Source organism: Schistocerca americana, chromosome 1 (assembly GCF_021461395.2).
Source record: "Schistocerca americana isolate TAMUIC-IGC-003095 chromosome 1, iqSchAmer2.1, whole genome shotgun sequence".
Taxonomy (NCBI): Eukaryota; Metazoa; Arthropoda; class Insecta; order Orthoptera; family Acrididae; genus Schistocerca; species Schistocerca americana.
This window is the reverse complement of record NC_060119.1, coordinates 330,527,950-330,542,615: the sequence shown is the minus strand read 5'-3', so window position 1 is coordinate 330,542,615 and position 14,666 is coordinate 330,527,950. Positions and strand designations below refer to the sequence as shown.

General features: G+C 43.7%; 1 protein-coding gene across 3 annotated transcripts in view; it reads right to left on the bottom strand.

Moving 5' to 3' along the window:
* LOC124598993 overlaps positions 1-14,666 on the bottom strand; it is a 48,397-nt gene that overhangs the window by 18,409 nt on the left and 15,322 nt on the right. For 2 of the 3 annotated variants that reach the window (XM_047136039.1, XM_047136041.1), the window contains exon 2: positions 2,893-3,223. In XM_047136039.1, the coding sequence (XP_046991995.1) occupies positions 2,893-3,180 (288 nt within the window). In that variant the 5' untranslated portion in view covers positions 3,181-3,223. The remainder of the gene's footprint in view (positions 1-2,892; positions 3,224-14,666) is intronic. The other variant, XM_047136042.1, reaches the window with a different exon arrangement.

The following is a 14,666-nucleotide window of genomic DNA, read 5'->3' as shown; positions in this document are numbered from 1 at the left end:
ATGTGCTATGGGAGCTGTGGTTTTTAGAGCTCTGAGATGTTCTGAATATCTAGTTTTGAAGTTTCTATATGTTTGTCCTATATACACTGACTGGCAAGTGTTGCATGTGATTTCATATATTCCTGATCTGTTAAATTTATCCATGGGTGTTTCTTGTGTTCTGATCTTTTTCTGTGTTATGTTCTCCGTCCTGTATCCTATTTGCAGTCTCTGTTTCTTTGCACGCATTAACACAAACATATCCTGTTGTAACACTCGGCTAAAATACTTCTGAACTGTACTCATTACAATACAACGGAAGTGTACAGAATAAACTGCTACATAGCGTAGCACTGAGTAGTCTACTTGGGTTGAGCGTAGCTTCGCTTGGAGGGAAGGAAAACAGCGTGCTGGTTCGGCCTGTAATGTGGGGGAGATTGCCTGCCTGGCTAACAGTCAAGCGAGATTTGTACACCTTTAGTACTAGTCCATGATGTAATGCCTACCACAAATCATTACTCGGAAACTGAGTCAGAGAAATAAATTTCCACAAAAAATTGAAGTAATACACTAATGAAACGATGTAAACATACAACTCACTTTGGGAACACTCTGAAATAAACGCTTCTTTCTGTACGTGGTTGAATTATGATACATTACCTCACTGGCACACCAGAAAATAGTACTCATCACACTTCAAATTACTGTAATGTACACGAAACTGTAACACAGCTGGTGACGGTAGTACGCTGCCGAAATTTTCGTACTAATAAATATTAGTAGAATGTTTCATCTACTTTTCGTCTATGGTCACAAACTTTTTGTCGAGAGATTACCGGTTTCGGTCTATAATGACCATCTTCAGATCTGCAGCAAAATATGGGAAAACATAAATACACTCGCAGATGGTCTACAGCTTAAAACAATAAAATAGACCACAATGAAAAGGAAGTATGACAAATTCATTGGCTCTGGAGTATACTGGATTGACTGCAGTAACTGTGACAAATATTATATCGTTCAAACCGGCCGCTCTTTTAACTTAATGTTTAAAGAACAATCACAGGAACGGAACAAAACTGCTTTGGGACAGCATTTACCTGAAACTTGACTTTCTACATGTAGCACTGAGAATTGTACACGTATTGTCCACACACTAGAAAAAGCCAAGCTCTCGATTTGTTATACGAGCTTCAAATTAATAAGGCAAAAGAAAAAGAACGAACAAAACTACTTTACTGGCAGAGCAACTTCGTGTCGAATGCTTACTTTGCTTTGTTTGACAACTGAAGGCTCTGTTATAAATAGTTCGTTGACAGTTTCACCTAGTATAGAGTGCCTTACATATTTACTTCGTTTTCGTACGTTGTACGCATAACTCTAGTATTTTCTTGTTCCTTCCCTGTTTATATAATATACTGCATGAACTAGATAATGTTGTTCATGCCCTGGTACGGAACTGTTATCATTCTTTTCTGGCAGCGGCGTGCCACAGGATACGAAGGACCCCCTGGCGATCACGTTCCTATAACCACTACTCGCCTATGCGTAATTCTGGGGTTAGTGCTAATAGAGGGCGCTGATTACGTGCAGCAGTATGTTTTCTTTCATTGTGGCTTCTTTAGTTTTTTCATAGTTTTTATACTATTCTGGGCACTACGAAAGCTGTTTATTATTTATGTCATTGTCTGTAATATTGGCGCTTGAAGATATGTCAATTACTGTGTCTTAACTCTTCCTCTTTTTAGCAATCTAACTTTTGTCGTGTTTTATTTCATTGCTTTTTATTACACTACAGTCATTACCGATTGTATCTCCCCTTTATTTTACGTTGTTCAATTAATCATTGAAGACTTGTGTATGCCTACAGAAGCGACATTTGGTGAACTTACACCACAAATATCTTGAGGCTACTGTACACAGTTTGTTTTGAACAGTAGTGATGCTTACATGATGACACTTGAATATACTGTTATTTATATACATTTGACGATGCTGGTGTTGATTTTGCATTTAACATTTGACGATGCCACTATGGTTGCAGTACATTAGGATATTGTTCTTATAAAACAGGTATGCCTCTTCATACTTAAAGCGCACAAATGTATATGTATGCCAGTAGTACTTTTCATTATGGTCTATTTTATTGTTTTAAGATGTAGACAATCTGCTAGTATATTTATGTTTCCCCATATTTTGCTGCTGATCTGAAGATGGTCGTTATAGACCGAAACCGGTAATCTGTTGACAAGAAGTTTGCGACCATAGACTTGAAGTGAAGGAAATTTATTGTGTATTCGGGTCACTGTTTTATTCGCGACGATGTAGCAGCTTCTGATTTCGTAGAAAGTGACTGAAGCGGTAGAAATTATTTCATAAATTTAAAGTACAGTCACAGACATGAAACAATACTCCATTCTTTCTTTCTTTTCTTTCTTTTGCTAGTGCGGTGTCGCAGGATCGGCACGGTTAGAAAGGGATTTGGCAAGGTTAGTTTTTAGGGGGTGGCCAGATGCCCTTCCTGCCGCCACCTCGTACCCCCCAGGACGGAATTAGTGTACCCCAGCTGTCTGCGTCTAGTGTAATCCGTGAAATAGTGCGAACGTGTTCAAATGTCTGCAAGTCGTGTAACTGAGGCGGAACGTGGGGACCAACCCGGTTTTCACCTCGCGGGATGTGGAAAATCGCCTAAAAACCACATCCAGGCTGGTCGACACACCGGCCGCCGTCGGTAATCCGCCGGGCTGATTTGATCTGGGGCCGGCGCGCCTACCCGAGTCCAGGAAGCAGCGCATTAGCGCTCTCGGTTAACCTGGCGGTTCTCAAACAATACTCCATATACACTGATAAAGTTATGTGAAACTCCACGACTACGCCTGGTAAGTGGCTAGTGAGGACAGAGCGCGGAGTAACCTGTCGGTGGTGTCCGGCGGCGCCGCCGTCCTCGGCCGGCTGCAGCAGCGCGCAGATGCAGGCGGCGACGAGCGCGCCGTCGTGCCGGCGCTCGGCGAGCAGCGACCAGCCGGCGCGCAGGTCGTCCAGCGTGGGCATGTCCGCCGCGTCCGCCGGGCCCGCCGTGAAGCCCAGCGCGGCGCACAGCGGCTCGCACGGGTAGAACACGCGCCGCAGGAAGCTCTCCACGCGCGAGCAGTCGGCCGCGCTGCCGCGCACCACGCGGTACTCCAGCCCGGGGCCCACCATCTCCTCCTGCAACCCGGGCCTCCGTCGCTAAGCACCGGCTGAGCTGGAACGGTACGTCAGAAAGCGCCCTCTCAGGGACAAACATTTGGTCGTTGCGGAGGCGATTAGACACGAAAACAACATGGATTACGAAAAGACGAAAAAACAAAGTTCAATATATTCAGCATTACGTCCATAAGCCATCGGGGCGCGCTTGTATCGGTCCGTGTGGACGGCGCCCGTGGCCGGTACCGGCGCAGCTTTTGCAGACGCTGCAATACACTACTGGCCATTAAAATTGCTATAGCAAGAAGAAATGCAGATGATAAACGGGTATTCATTGGACAAATATATTAAACTAGAACTGACGTGATTACATATTCACGCAATTTGGGTGCATAGATCCTCAGAAATCAGTACCCAGAACAGCCACCTCTGGCCGTAATAATGGCCTTGATACGCCTGGGCATTGAGTCAAACAGAGCTTGGAACGCGTGTACAGGTACAGCTGCACACGCAGCTTAATCATCATACCACAGTTCATCAAGAGTAGTGACTGGCGTATTGTGACGGTCCAGTTGCTCGGCCACCGTTGACCAGACGTTTTCAATTGGTGAGAGATCTGGAGAATGTGATGGCCAGGGCAGCAGTCCAACATTTTCTGTATCCAGAAAGGCCCGTACAGGACCTGCAACATGCGGTCGTGCATTATCCTGCTGAAATGTAGGGTTTCGCAGGGATCGAATGAAGGGTAGAGCCACGGGTCGTAACAAATCTGAAATGTAACGTCCACTGTTCAGTGCCGTCAGTGCGAACAAGAGGTGACCGAGACATGTAACCAATGGCACCCCATACCATCACGCCGGGTGATACGCCAGTATGGCGATGACGAATACACGCTTCCAATGTGCGTTCACCGCGATGTCGCCAAACACGGATGTGACCATCATGATGCTATAAACAGAACCTGGATTCATCCGAAAAAAATGAAGTTTTGCCATTAGTGCACCTAGGTTCGTCGTTGAGTACACCATCGCAGGCGCTCCTGTCTGTCATGCAGCGTCAAGGGTAACCGCAGCCATGGTCTCCGAGCTGATAGTCCATGCTGCTGCAAACGTCGTCGAACTGTTCGTGCAGATGGTTGTTGTCTTGAAAACGTCCCCATCTGTTGACTCATGGATCGAGACGTGGCTGCACGATCTGTTACAGCCATGCGGATAAGATGCTAGTGAAACGAGGCCGTTGGGATCCAGCACGGCGTTCCGTATTACCCTTCTGAACCCACCGATTCCATATTCTGCTAACACTCATTGGATCTCGACCAACGCGAGCAGCAATGTCGCGATACGATAACCCGCAGTCGCGATAGGCTACAATCCAAACTTTATCAAAGTCGGAAACGTAATGGTACGCAATTCTCCTCCTTACACGAGGCATCACAACAACGTTTCACCAGGCAACGCCGGTCAACTGCTGTTTGTGTATGAGAAATCGGTTGGAAACTTTCCTCATGTCAGCACGTTGTAGGTGTCACCACCGGCGCCAACCTTACGTGAATGCTCTGAAAAGCTAATCATTTGCATATCACAGCATCTTCTTCCTGTAGGTTAAATTTCGCGTTTGTAGCACGACATCTTCGTGGTGTAGCAATTTTAATGGCCAGTAGTGTATGTTTCCCGGCACGCTACACGACTGACGACCGTGTGATAGCCGTAGTAGGTCAGAAATTGCCCATTAGATGCAGCAGGAGCAATTGTGACTTTGTTAAATACACTGAAGAGCCAAAGAAACTGGTACACCTGCCAAATATCGTGTAGGGTTCCTGCGAGCAACACGACGTGGCAAGGGCTAGACTAACGTCTGAAGTAGTGCTGGAGGGAATTGACACCATGAATCCTGGAGGGCTGTCCATAAATCCGTAAGAGTACCAGCGGGGAGAGATTTCTTCTGAACGCACGTAGCAGAGCATACCAGATATGCTCAATAACGTTTATGTCTGGGGAATTTGGTGCCCAGCGGAAGTGTGTAAAGTCAGAAGAGTGTTCCTGGAGGCGCTCTGTAGCAATTCAGGAGGTGTGGGGTGTCGCATTGTCCTGCTGGAATTACCGAAGTCCGCTGGAATGCACAATGGACATGAATGGATGCAGGTGATCAGACAGGATGCCTACGTACCTGTCACCTGTCAGGGGTCCCATATCTCTGCAGCTGCACACGCCCCACATCATTGGAAAGCCCCCATCACCTCGAATAGCCCTCTGCTGACATGGAGGGTCCATGGATTCATGAGGTTGTCACCATACACGTACTGGTCCACCCGCTAGATACAATTTGAAACGAAACCAAGCAACATGTTTCCAATCAGCAACAGTCCAACGTCGGTGTTGACTGGCTCAGGCGAGGCGTAAAGCTTTGTGTTCTCCAGTCGCCAAAGGTACACGAAGGGCCTTCGGCTCCGAAGGCCCATATCGATCGCACACTGACACTTGTTGACAGCATAGCACTGAAATCTGCAACAATTTGTGGAAGCGTTGCATTTCTGTTACGTTGAACGATTCTCTTCAGTCGTCGTTGGCTCTGCTCTTACGGGATCTTTTTCCGGCCGCAGCGATGTCGGAGATTTGATGTTTTACCGGATTCCTGATATTCACAGTGCACCCGTGAAATGGTCGTACGGTAAAATCTCCATTTCATGGCTACTTTGGAGATGCTGTGTCCCTCAGCTCGTGCGCCGACGATAACACCACATTCAGACTCAATTAAATGTTGACAACCTGCCATTGTAGCAACAGTAACCGATCTAACAACTGTGCCAGACATTGTTGTCTTATATAGGCCTTGCTGACTGCAGCGCTGTATTCTGTTTACATATAACAAACTGTCGAGCGCCGGCCGGAGTGGTCGTGCGGTTCTAGGCGCTACAGTCTGGAACCGTGCGACCGCTACGGTCGCAGGTTCGAATCCTACCTCAGATGTTAAGTCCCATAGTGCTCAGAGCCATTTGAACCATTTGAAGCTGCCGAGCAGATGAAGAAAGGAAAAAGAGGCGGTACAAAAATTTCAGTGTTGCACTTCATGTAGCACAATGTTTTCAAGAAAGTAAATTATTATATAAATTATATGTAATCATCTTTTGTCATAAAATATGAAAAATATGCAGTTTTGAAGTTTTGTTTTATTTGAAATCTTTTTGAGCAAATGCAAAACTTTTTCTCTGCGGAGTTATTTAATGTTTGCGACAATGCATATACACTAGCACTGATGTGAACATATGCTCTTATATACCGATACATGGTCTTATTTACCGATCTATTAAGTCTGGGATTTAAAATGATGCTACATGTGTACCTCCAAGAAGCTTGACTATTGTGTAATTATTCTTTAAATTAGCTAAAAAATTAGAAGTTCACCTATGCAGTTGAAGAGGAGAAAGACTAATGTTGAGTGTGTTAATAATTTATAAATTTCATGCATAATATTTAAGAACTCTAGCTATGAAGTCGAGCTAGCCAGTTTTACAATGATAGTGTAGTCAGTTTGAAACATGCCGTTATTTTTGTAACTCCATCATAATTTTGTCTTTTTCTATGATATTCTACTGTTTTGTTCAATATTTCTGTCAGGTAAATTTCTGTTTGTCACATGCTGAAGCTTGGAGCAGGATTTTCTACTGAAAATTTCAGTTTACCTTACCTTCCATTTGGTCATGAGGCTCAACAGCCTCATTCCTTTCCATGTGCGAAATTCCAGTGTAGCCGCTTGCCTGAGATGTGTACATGGTGACATACCAGTCACTTTCATTCTATCTTTGGGTGTGGAACCACGGGGGCAACGGAACTGGAAGTTTGGTCAGAAGCTGATAGTGGTCTTGCAGAATCCAGCGGACGCAAGTGAGCACACCTGCTGAGCCACACCTCCAGCAGCTCTGCACCACTAGCGCCTAAGCCACCACAATATAAGTTATGTGATCAAAAGTATCCGGACTACCCCAAAAAAATACGTTTCTCATATTAGGCGCATTGTGTTGCCACTTACTGCCCGGTACTCCATATCAGCGACCTCAGTAGTCATTAGACATCGTGAGAGAGCAGAATGGGGCACTCCGTGGAACTCATGGACTTCGAAAGTGGTCAGGTGATTGGGTGTCACTTGTGTCATACGTCTGTACGTGAGATTTCCATACTCCTAAACATCCCTAGGTCCACTGTCTCCGATGTGATAGTAAAGTGGAAACGTGAACGGACACGTACACCACAAAACCGTACAGGCCGAACAGTTGAAGAGGGTCATAATGTGTGGTAGCCAGACATGTATCCAGGTCATCACACAGGAATTCCAAACTACATCTGGACCCACTACGAGTACCAAGACAATTATGCGGGAGGTGAGAAAACTTGGATTTCATGGTTGAGCGGCTGCTCATAAGCCACACATTACGCCAGTAAATGCAAAACAACGCCTCGCTTGGTGTAATGAGCGTAAACATTGGCTTATGAACAGTGGAAAAAAGTTGTGTCGAGTGACGAATCACGGTACACAATGTGGCGATCCGATTGCGGGGTCAGGGTATGACGAGCGACCGGTGAACGTCATCTGCCAACGTATGTAGTGCCAACGGTAAAATTCGGAGGCGGTGGTGTAATGGTGTGTTCGTGTTTCTCATGGAGAGGGCTTGCACCCATTGTTTTTTTGCTTGGCATTATCACAGCACAGGCCTACATCGATGTTTTAAGCACCTTCTTGCTTCCCACTGTTGAAGAGCAATTCGGGGACGACGATTCACCTTTCAGCATGATCGAGCACCTGTTCATAATGCACGGCCTGTGGCGGAGTGGTTACACGACAATAACATCCCTGTAATGGACTGGCCTGCACAGAGTCCTGACCAGAATCCTATAGGACACCTTTGAGATGTTTTGGAAGGCCGACTTCGTGCCAGGCCTCACCGACCAACATAGATACCTCTCCTCAGTGCAGAACTCCTTGAAGAATGGGCTGCCATTCCCCAAGAAACCTTCCTGTGCGTATGCCTGCGAGAGTAGAAGCTGTCATCGAGGCTAATGGTGGGTCAACACCTTACTGAATTCCAGCATTACCGATGGAGGGCGCCACGAACTTTTCATCTAAGTGTCCGGATACTTTTGATCAAATAGTATAGGATAGCCAACGGTAGACGCCCTCATGCAGTTCGTGCCTCCTCGCTATGTGTTGCTACTCAGACGCCATCTAGTCGTGGCTCTGAAATCATCATTCGTGAATTTGTTCAGAGAGCCTCTTCCTTGTTAACATTGTGGTAGTTTGTTTCTTGCTGCATTATTCGTTATGAATCTTCATATGCTTGGAGAGATACAAGTTCAGTAAAACTTCTGTGTTAACTAGTTCGTTAATCATTTCTGCCTCTGTCCAGCTATCCTACGACGACAATTGCTACACCACTCTGTAGCCCACCTCTCCTTACTGTTGTGTTAGAAGTTGTACAACACTGGAAGCCGTGGGAGAGTTTGTTGGCTCTCTTTACCCCTGACTGGCGGTAACAACGACAGAAGCGAGCCCTTCCGTAGTTTTTAAACTCGAGCCCTTTGACTGGCCCAGTAGAATCGCATGCAGAAGTTTGTGGAACATTTCTCTGTTCAGAAAGAACTAGGGAAAATTGCCGTCCACACTTTTCCAGCCTCTCTGGTATGTTCAGGGGGTCCATGCACATTAACAGGGGCCTAGGATTAACAGTCACCGCCCCCCCCCTCCCCCCACGCAGAACTGATTGCGCACGGCGTCCAGGGGGACGCTGGTAAATTTTCGTGAGGGATTTTGACCCGAGGAGCCAGTGAGTATATATGTTCTGATGGAGCGTGGAGTTAGATATTAAGTCATGTAGAGATTCTATTAGGTCACTTTCAATATTGCTGGTTTCAGCACCATCAGTAGTAGAATGTGATTCGCTTCACCTTTGTGTGTGTGTGTGTGTGTGTGTGTGTGTGTGTGTGTGTGCGTGTGTGTGAAGTTTAATGTCTTCACTTATAATGTAAAATCATGAAGTCAAGGTTTTGCATTGGCTTGTACTAATCCCATGGTCGCGCTAGGAAATCGGTGATTAATTTTGCAGTAGTCACGATCCTCAGATGCAACTATGTGGCCGAAGCGTTAATACCGTTTGTTCTTAATTCAGCACTGAGCGAGTCTTATGATTGTTCGTACCATGGTGTTGACGTCGGCCATTCCAGCTTTGATTGTAACCTCCTTAGCTGGAGGGAACTCAAGTCTGCGAGTCTATCGAGTATCAATAGTCATCGTATCAAACGAATATTCCAAAGCTCTTTCTAATTTGTTTCCCTGGATTCTCTATGTGAGTGGGTGTCTGTAAATTCATTCTAGAGGAATTTTCTGCTCTGAATTACCCTGCTAAATTAACAAAAGCGCCCTATTTTGTAGGCTAGTAAGGCATTAACGTAATGTAAGATTTCCTAAGTTTTACATAATTTTGTCTAATCTTGGTAGCGAACTTTGTAATAAATAGCAGTATTTATGAACGTAGGTTAACTGCCATTTAAGATTAGTCCACCTCACTTTTCCTTCAGAGAGTTCTGGTATGATATTAGCAATCTGTCAAACAAAACTCAAGCTGAATTAAAGTATACAGCTTCTTCACTGCAAGGTCGTGCTGGATCGTAGCGTATCCATTGCATTTGTTTGTTGTCTTTCCTTTTGTCGTATCAGTCAGAAATTGTAGGGCTTAGAGATTTTGTCGTAGCATGTCAGGATGCTGTTCTATCCTTGCACATACAGTGGATTGTTTATCCTCCCACGACGTGAGATACGGAAGTGAAACTTTGCCCAGTCTGCCAACTTAATTAGATTTCCTCCTATTATCGTGATAAAAAAACTCAAAATTGACCAATTAGGCGTACTTTATTATCAGTCGTAACTAAGGACAAAATTAAGATGCCCCTTTTTGTGTAGCGAGTCTGCTTCAATCAGCAACGAGAAATGCCGAGCCATACCTTAGGTCAAATTAATATACCCCATTTCAACATTTTGGATGTCATCACGCTTCTTACTTTCCATGCATGTTAAGAGAAACTTAAGAAAAAATTTGCAAGACACCTTTTGATTAGTTTTATCTAAATTCATTTCTGTATTTTGTGTGCTATCTCATGTTGGTTTTCTTTATTACCCTTTCTACAAATTACTATGACATGATAGCATCTTGTGTTGATTATATGACTTTCGGTTTAGAGTTGTTTGCATGTAAAAAGGAGCGATAATTAGGTGTTCAGTTTCACCTTAGTTTACACACACACAGTTAAAGAGACATGTCTCACAGACATGGAAGGGAAATATAAATATGTAATCGGATTTGCCTGAACTGATTTGGCCCACCTGTTGAAGTCTAGAGATCGATTACACACTGCTGCAAAACAATTCCTGTCTTAAAAAATGCACATTTTTAAGTTATTTACAGACTTTTTAACAGAAATATAAGTAAATGAACCTAGCTAGAGTTATGTGGATGTGCTGTGTCTGTTCTTTCGGAAATGGACGCAGCGCTGACGAAGGAGGAAGACACCCACAGTTACTTCCAGCAGCATGGAGTAACTGCCCATACAGCTGGCCGAACCTTGGAACACATTCACACAACTTTCACGTCTGTCAGAGTTTTTAGCAGAGATCAGTCTGGTCGCGGCCCTAGCTGGCCACACATGTCGCCTGATCTGTTAACGTGCGATTACTTTGTGTGGGCAGCCTCCAAGTCTAAGGTGAATCGCAACAGCCCTCATAGTCTTCAAGAACTGCAAAAGAACGTTTCGGATGAAATTGCAGCAATTCCAACAGTTGAGCTTTCTGACCAGGTCCCAAAAGTGCCAAGAGATGAATCGTGATCACTGTCAGTATCTGCTGTAGTCAGTTCAGTACTGTACATCCTTTCCTCTGCTCTGTTTCTTTGTGCCATGGACTTCTGTTCTCCGGGCCACTTTTATTTACCCCATCCATTATATAGTGGATATTGAAGGTGGAAAGAGGAGGAAGGAAAGTAAAGGGAAGGGATTATAGATGTTAACTGCATCGGAACATTTTTCGGAATAGCGGTGACGAGTGAAAATAATGTATCAAAGCCCATACTGTAGGGGCAGAACCAATTTTTAAGATGAAATAACTGTACTCAAGAGAAACAGCAAGAAGTTATTTTTCACTGAAATACAAGAAAAATCGTTCATTGTTGATTATATTTCTTCTCGTATTGCTGCTGTGTTAGTTAGTGATTCGACTATCACATCATTAGTATGCGAAGTGGGGCCTTTATGGTTTTGCGATGCTCCAAAACTACATGAGGCGAAGCTGGGAGGTTTCCTCCCAAAATTCCGATCCGTTTCTTTTTCTCGTTCATATTGTGGTGTCTGTAGATTATTCAGTTATGAAACACGCACGAACCTAATTCTCAGTAGCCTTGAATTTTCTGTGTCACATACCACAGTGACAGGTAATTTATTTTTTTCCTTGTAATCGTAATTACCACTAATATTAACATACTGATTCATTAATATTAACATACTGATTAAGTGTTCCTGTAAGACGGTGCATGATCGTCCAGCTGTCTCAAACTGTTTAAGTGAAAGAATCAAGCTAATGAACAGTTCTGAAGAAATAATGGAGCACAAATACGTCACTCAAGCGATTTAGGCAACTATTCGTATTACTCATTTTGTGTATTGTCTAGAATGTTGTATTTTTGAAGAAGTATTGCTTGTCTGTATTGCAGGCAGGAAATAAATGATATGCAAGTTGCAGGAAAGGCAAGCGGAAGCAAAACAAGCTCTCTCGTGACTTCAATTAAGGCTCATTACGCAGTTCTTGTGCCCTCATAACTGAGACCTTCAAGAGACTGGCCCACGAGAGCAGTGCACAAGTGATCTCCATGCAAGCCTCAGACAAGGCTGCCGAACACACACACACACACACACACACACACACACACACACACGGATGATCTTTGCTTGCTTAAGTACGTGTGTGCGTACTCTGTATGCAGCATTACAAGCGAAACAGCACGTGCCTGGTATCATATCATGTGATTTCACGAAACAATTCGTCTCCTTATCGTGCCCAACAACTTATCAGGCCGATAATGATGCTGTGTATTTAACGACCTGCCTGTTGGCAATATGTTTTGAGAAAAAAGTTGAGTAAGAGGTCACTGCGACTCCCCCATTTTGTAGTATCATCTTCATTTTTTGCTAGTTTCGATTCTTGATACTTCTAATAGCTCTTCGACTACTTAATTTCCTTTCCCAACATTTTCCTTCAGATATGTCTGTCAAAACTTACGAGTTTCAATAAACACCCAAAAAGGTTTATGGCCTTTTTTAGCAGTTGTTATGACCATTCTTTGCTCATTGACCTCTTTGGACATCTTCACTGGCTTTTTTTTCTCTCTCGCTAGTCCTTGTTATCTTTCTCCAAAGCCACATTTCCAATGCTTCCAAGTGCTTTCTACTTTCAACAGTGTCCATCTTTCGCAGGCACATGGAAGCACACTACAGATAAAGGTCTTGATAAATCTCCGTCTTTTTTTTTCCTTTTCATTTCGACAGGAAACGATTGTTCAGTAGCAACACAGAAAGCGCATTTAGCTATTGCAGTTATTTTTCTGGCTTCCACGCTGCATCTACTGTCTTCTTTAACTAAGCTGCCTAAATAACTTCATATTTCTCTGCTGCTTCCAGTTTTCCAATACTTCTTCATCCTCTGCTCCTGTTGCCTTTCACTCTCCTGAGTTCATATTGTTCCAGATGTCTTTTTTTTTTTTACTGTCCTGAAAACCTTCTAAATTTAATATTATATTCTTTAAAAAGTTTTCGTCTATTATTTACGATTTTCTGATATTATTTCTTTTCTGTAACCCATCTTGTTTTTAATTTCTTTTTCCAGACACACAAGAATATTTTTTTCGGTAACCTGTTGTCTTTTGTTCGCTATTATTTTTTATATTTCATTGGTAGATCTCCTCATTACTTTCATTTTCTAACCAATTGTAATTTTTATTGCAGTAGTTAATTTTCTAATGTCAGTATTTAAAGTATTTGATATGTCTGGCCAGCTTATAGTTCAATGCTGAGCACTCACATATAAAATTCTGTCTAACGACTGTGTTATGGTGTTTTAGTTTCGTATTTCTAGCGACGCATTTCTTGTAGCTAGTCGATTATTTTAGTTAAACAATACGCTGTTTCCATAACATTGACTCTCACATCTCTTGCAATTGTTTCTAGTTCAATTTATTTACCTGTTATACGCTGGGCATAAATTCAATGAAGCACCTTGTAGTAGACCATGTATGAGCATGAACGGATATCAGAAAGAGACTACGGCATCATATTTTGTAGGTGACAACATGTGGGCTACGTAGAAAAGGTATGGCTAAAACAAATGAGACAACTTTTCTTATGCTGTGTCCTTTATTTACCTTACATATGGGAGTTTTCTCGGTTGCCTGATAAACATACCAACGGCTTTGGGGTGAACAATTGGAGGCAGGGGGATCGGAAGTGTCGAGAAAAGGGTACAAGATATTCCCACAAAAAGTGAGATTCTGTCCGTGCATAAAGCTATGTTATCCCCTGAGTAACTCCCCAGAAGCTAAAAAGAAGCGCTGTGTGCAGGAACTGGGGATCTTATACTGCTGACCGGATGAAACGTCGTCTGAGGCCATGTGAGCTTTGTCTGCTGTGGGCAGCTCCATGACGAGTTGCCGATGCCCCACTGTAGTGTACACGTTACTTGGTAAACTTTGCGAAGTTACCGAACAGTTGTTGGAACGGTAATTAATATTCTCATCACAAAGCCAGAACGACTGCGTGTCAGACGAAATTCAAGTCAGGACGATGAACTCAATCGGCAGCTTCTTTAAATTGTTCATTTATTAGATAGTTGATTCGCGTCGATGGACAATGAGTCCGCCAGTTTCAGTGCAGATGCACAGTTGCGTTCGACTTCATATGGGAATCTCAAAGTGGAGGACATGGACGGGGACGGCGGGTAGGTGTCGCTGGGTGGGCAAGTGCGTCGGCCAGAGGCCAGTCGGGATAGTCCGCGCAGGTGGGATAAACACTTTCTCTGGATGGCGGAATGGTTAACGCAACTTTTTTTAAAGAAATTTCCACCATTTAACTGTTACTTGTTCACTTACTTTACACATTCATGGTTTCGGCTTAGTAGCCATTCTCAAGTGCACATTGAAATGTTAAAATATGTCTAACTGGTATGTGGCGATGACATACGTAGGTTGGAACTTAAATAGTGGCAACACTGCTGTGGAGACACTATGATATCGAATCTGCTATTGTCGCTGATAGCACACGTTTTTGACATACCTACCTTACCTCCGAGCAAATGGACTCGGCCGTCCCACGTCATAGGCGTGCGCACAGTCGAGGGAAACACAGTCACTTGTGAGTGAGCGGTCTATCGTACCGGTGTCACTATGTTTTCGAAACAGGACAATGGAATTGGATCAA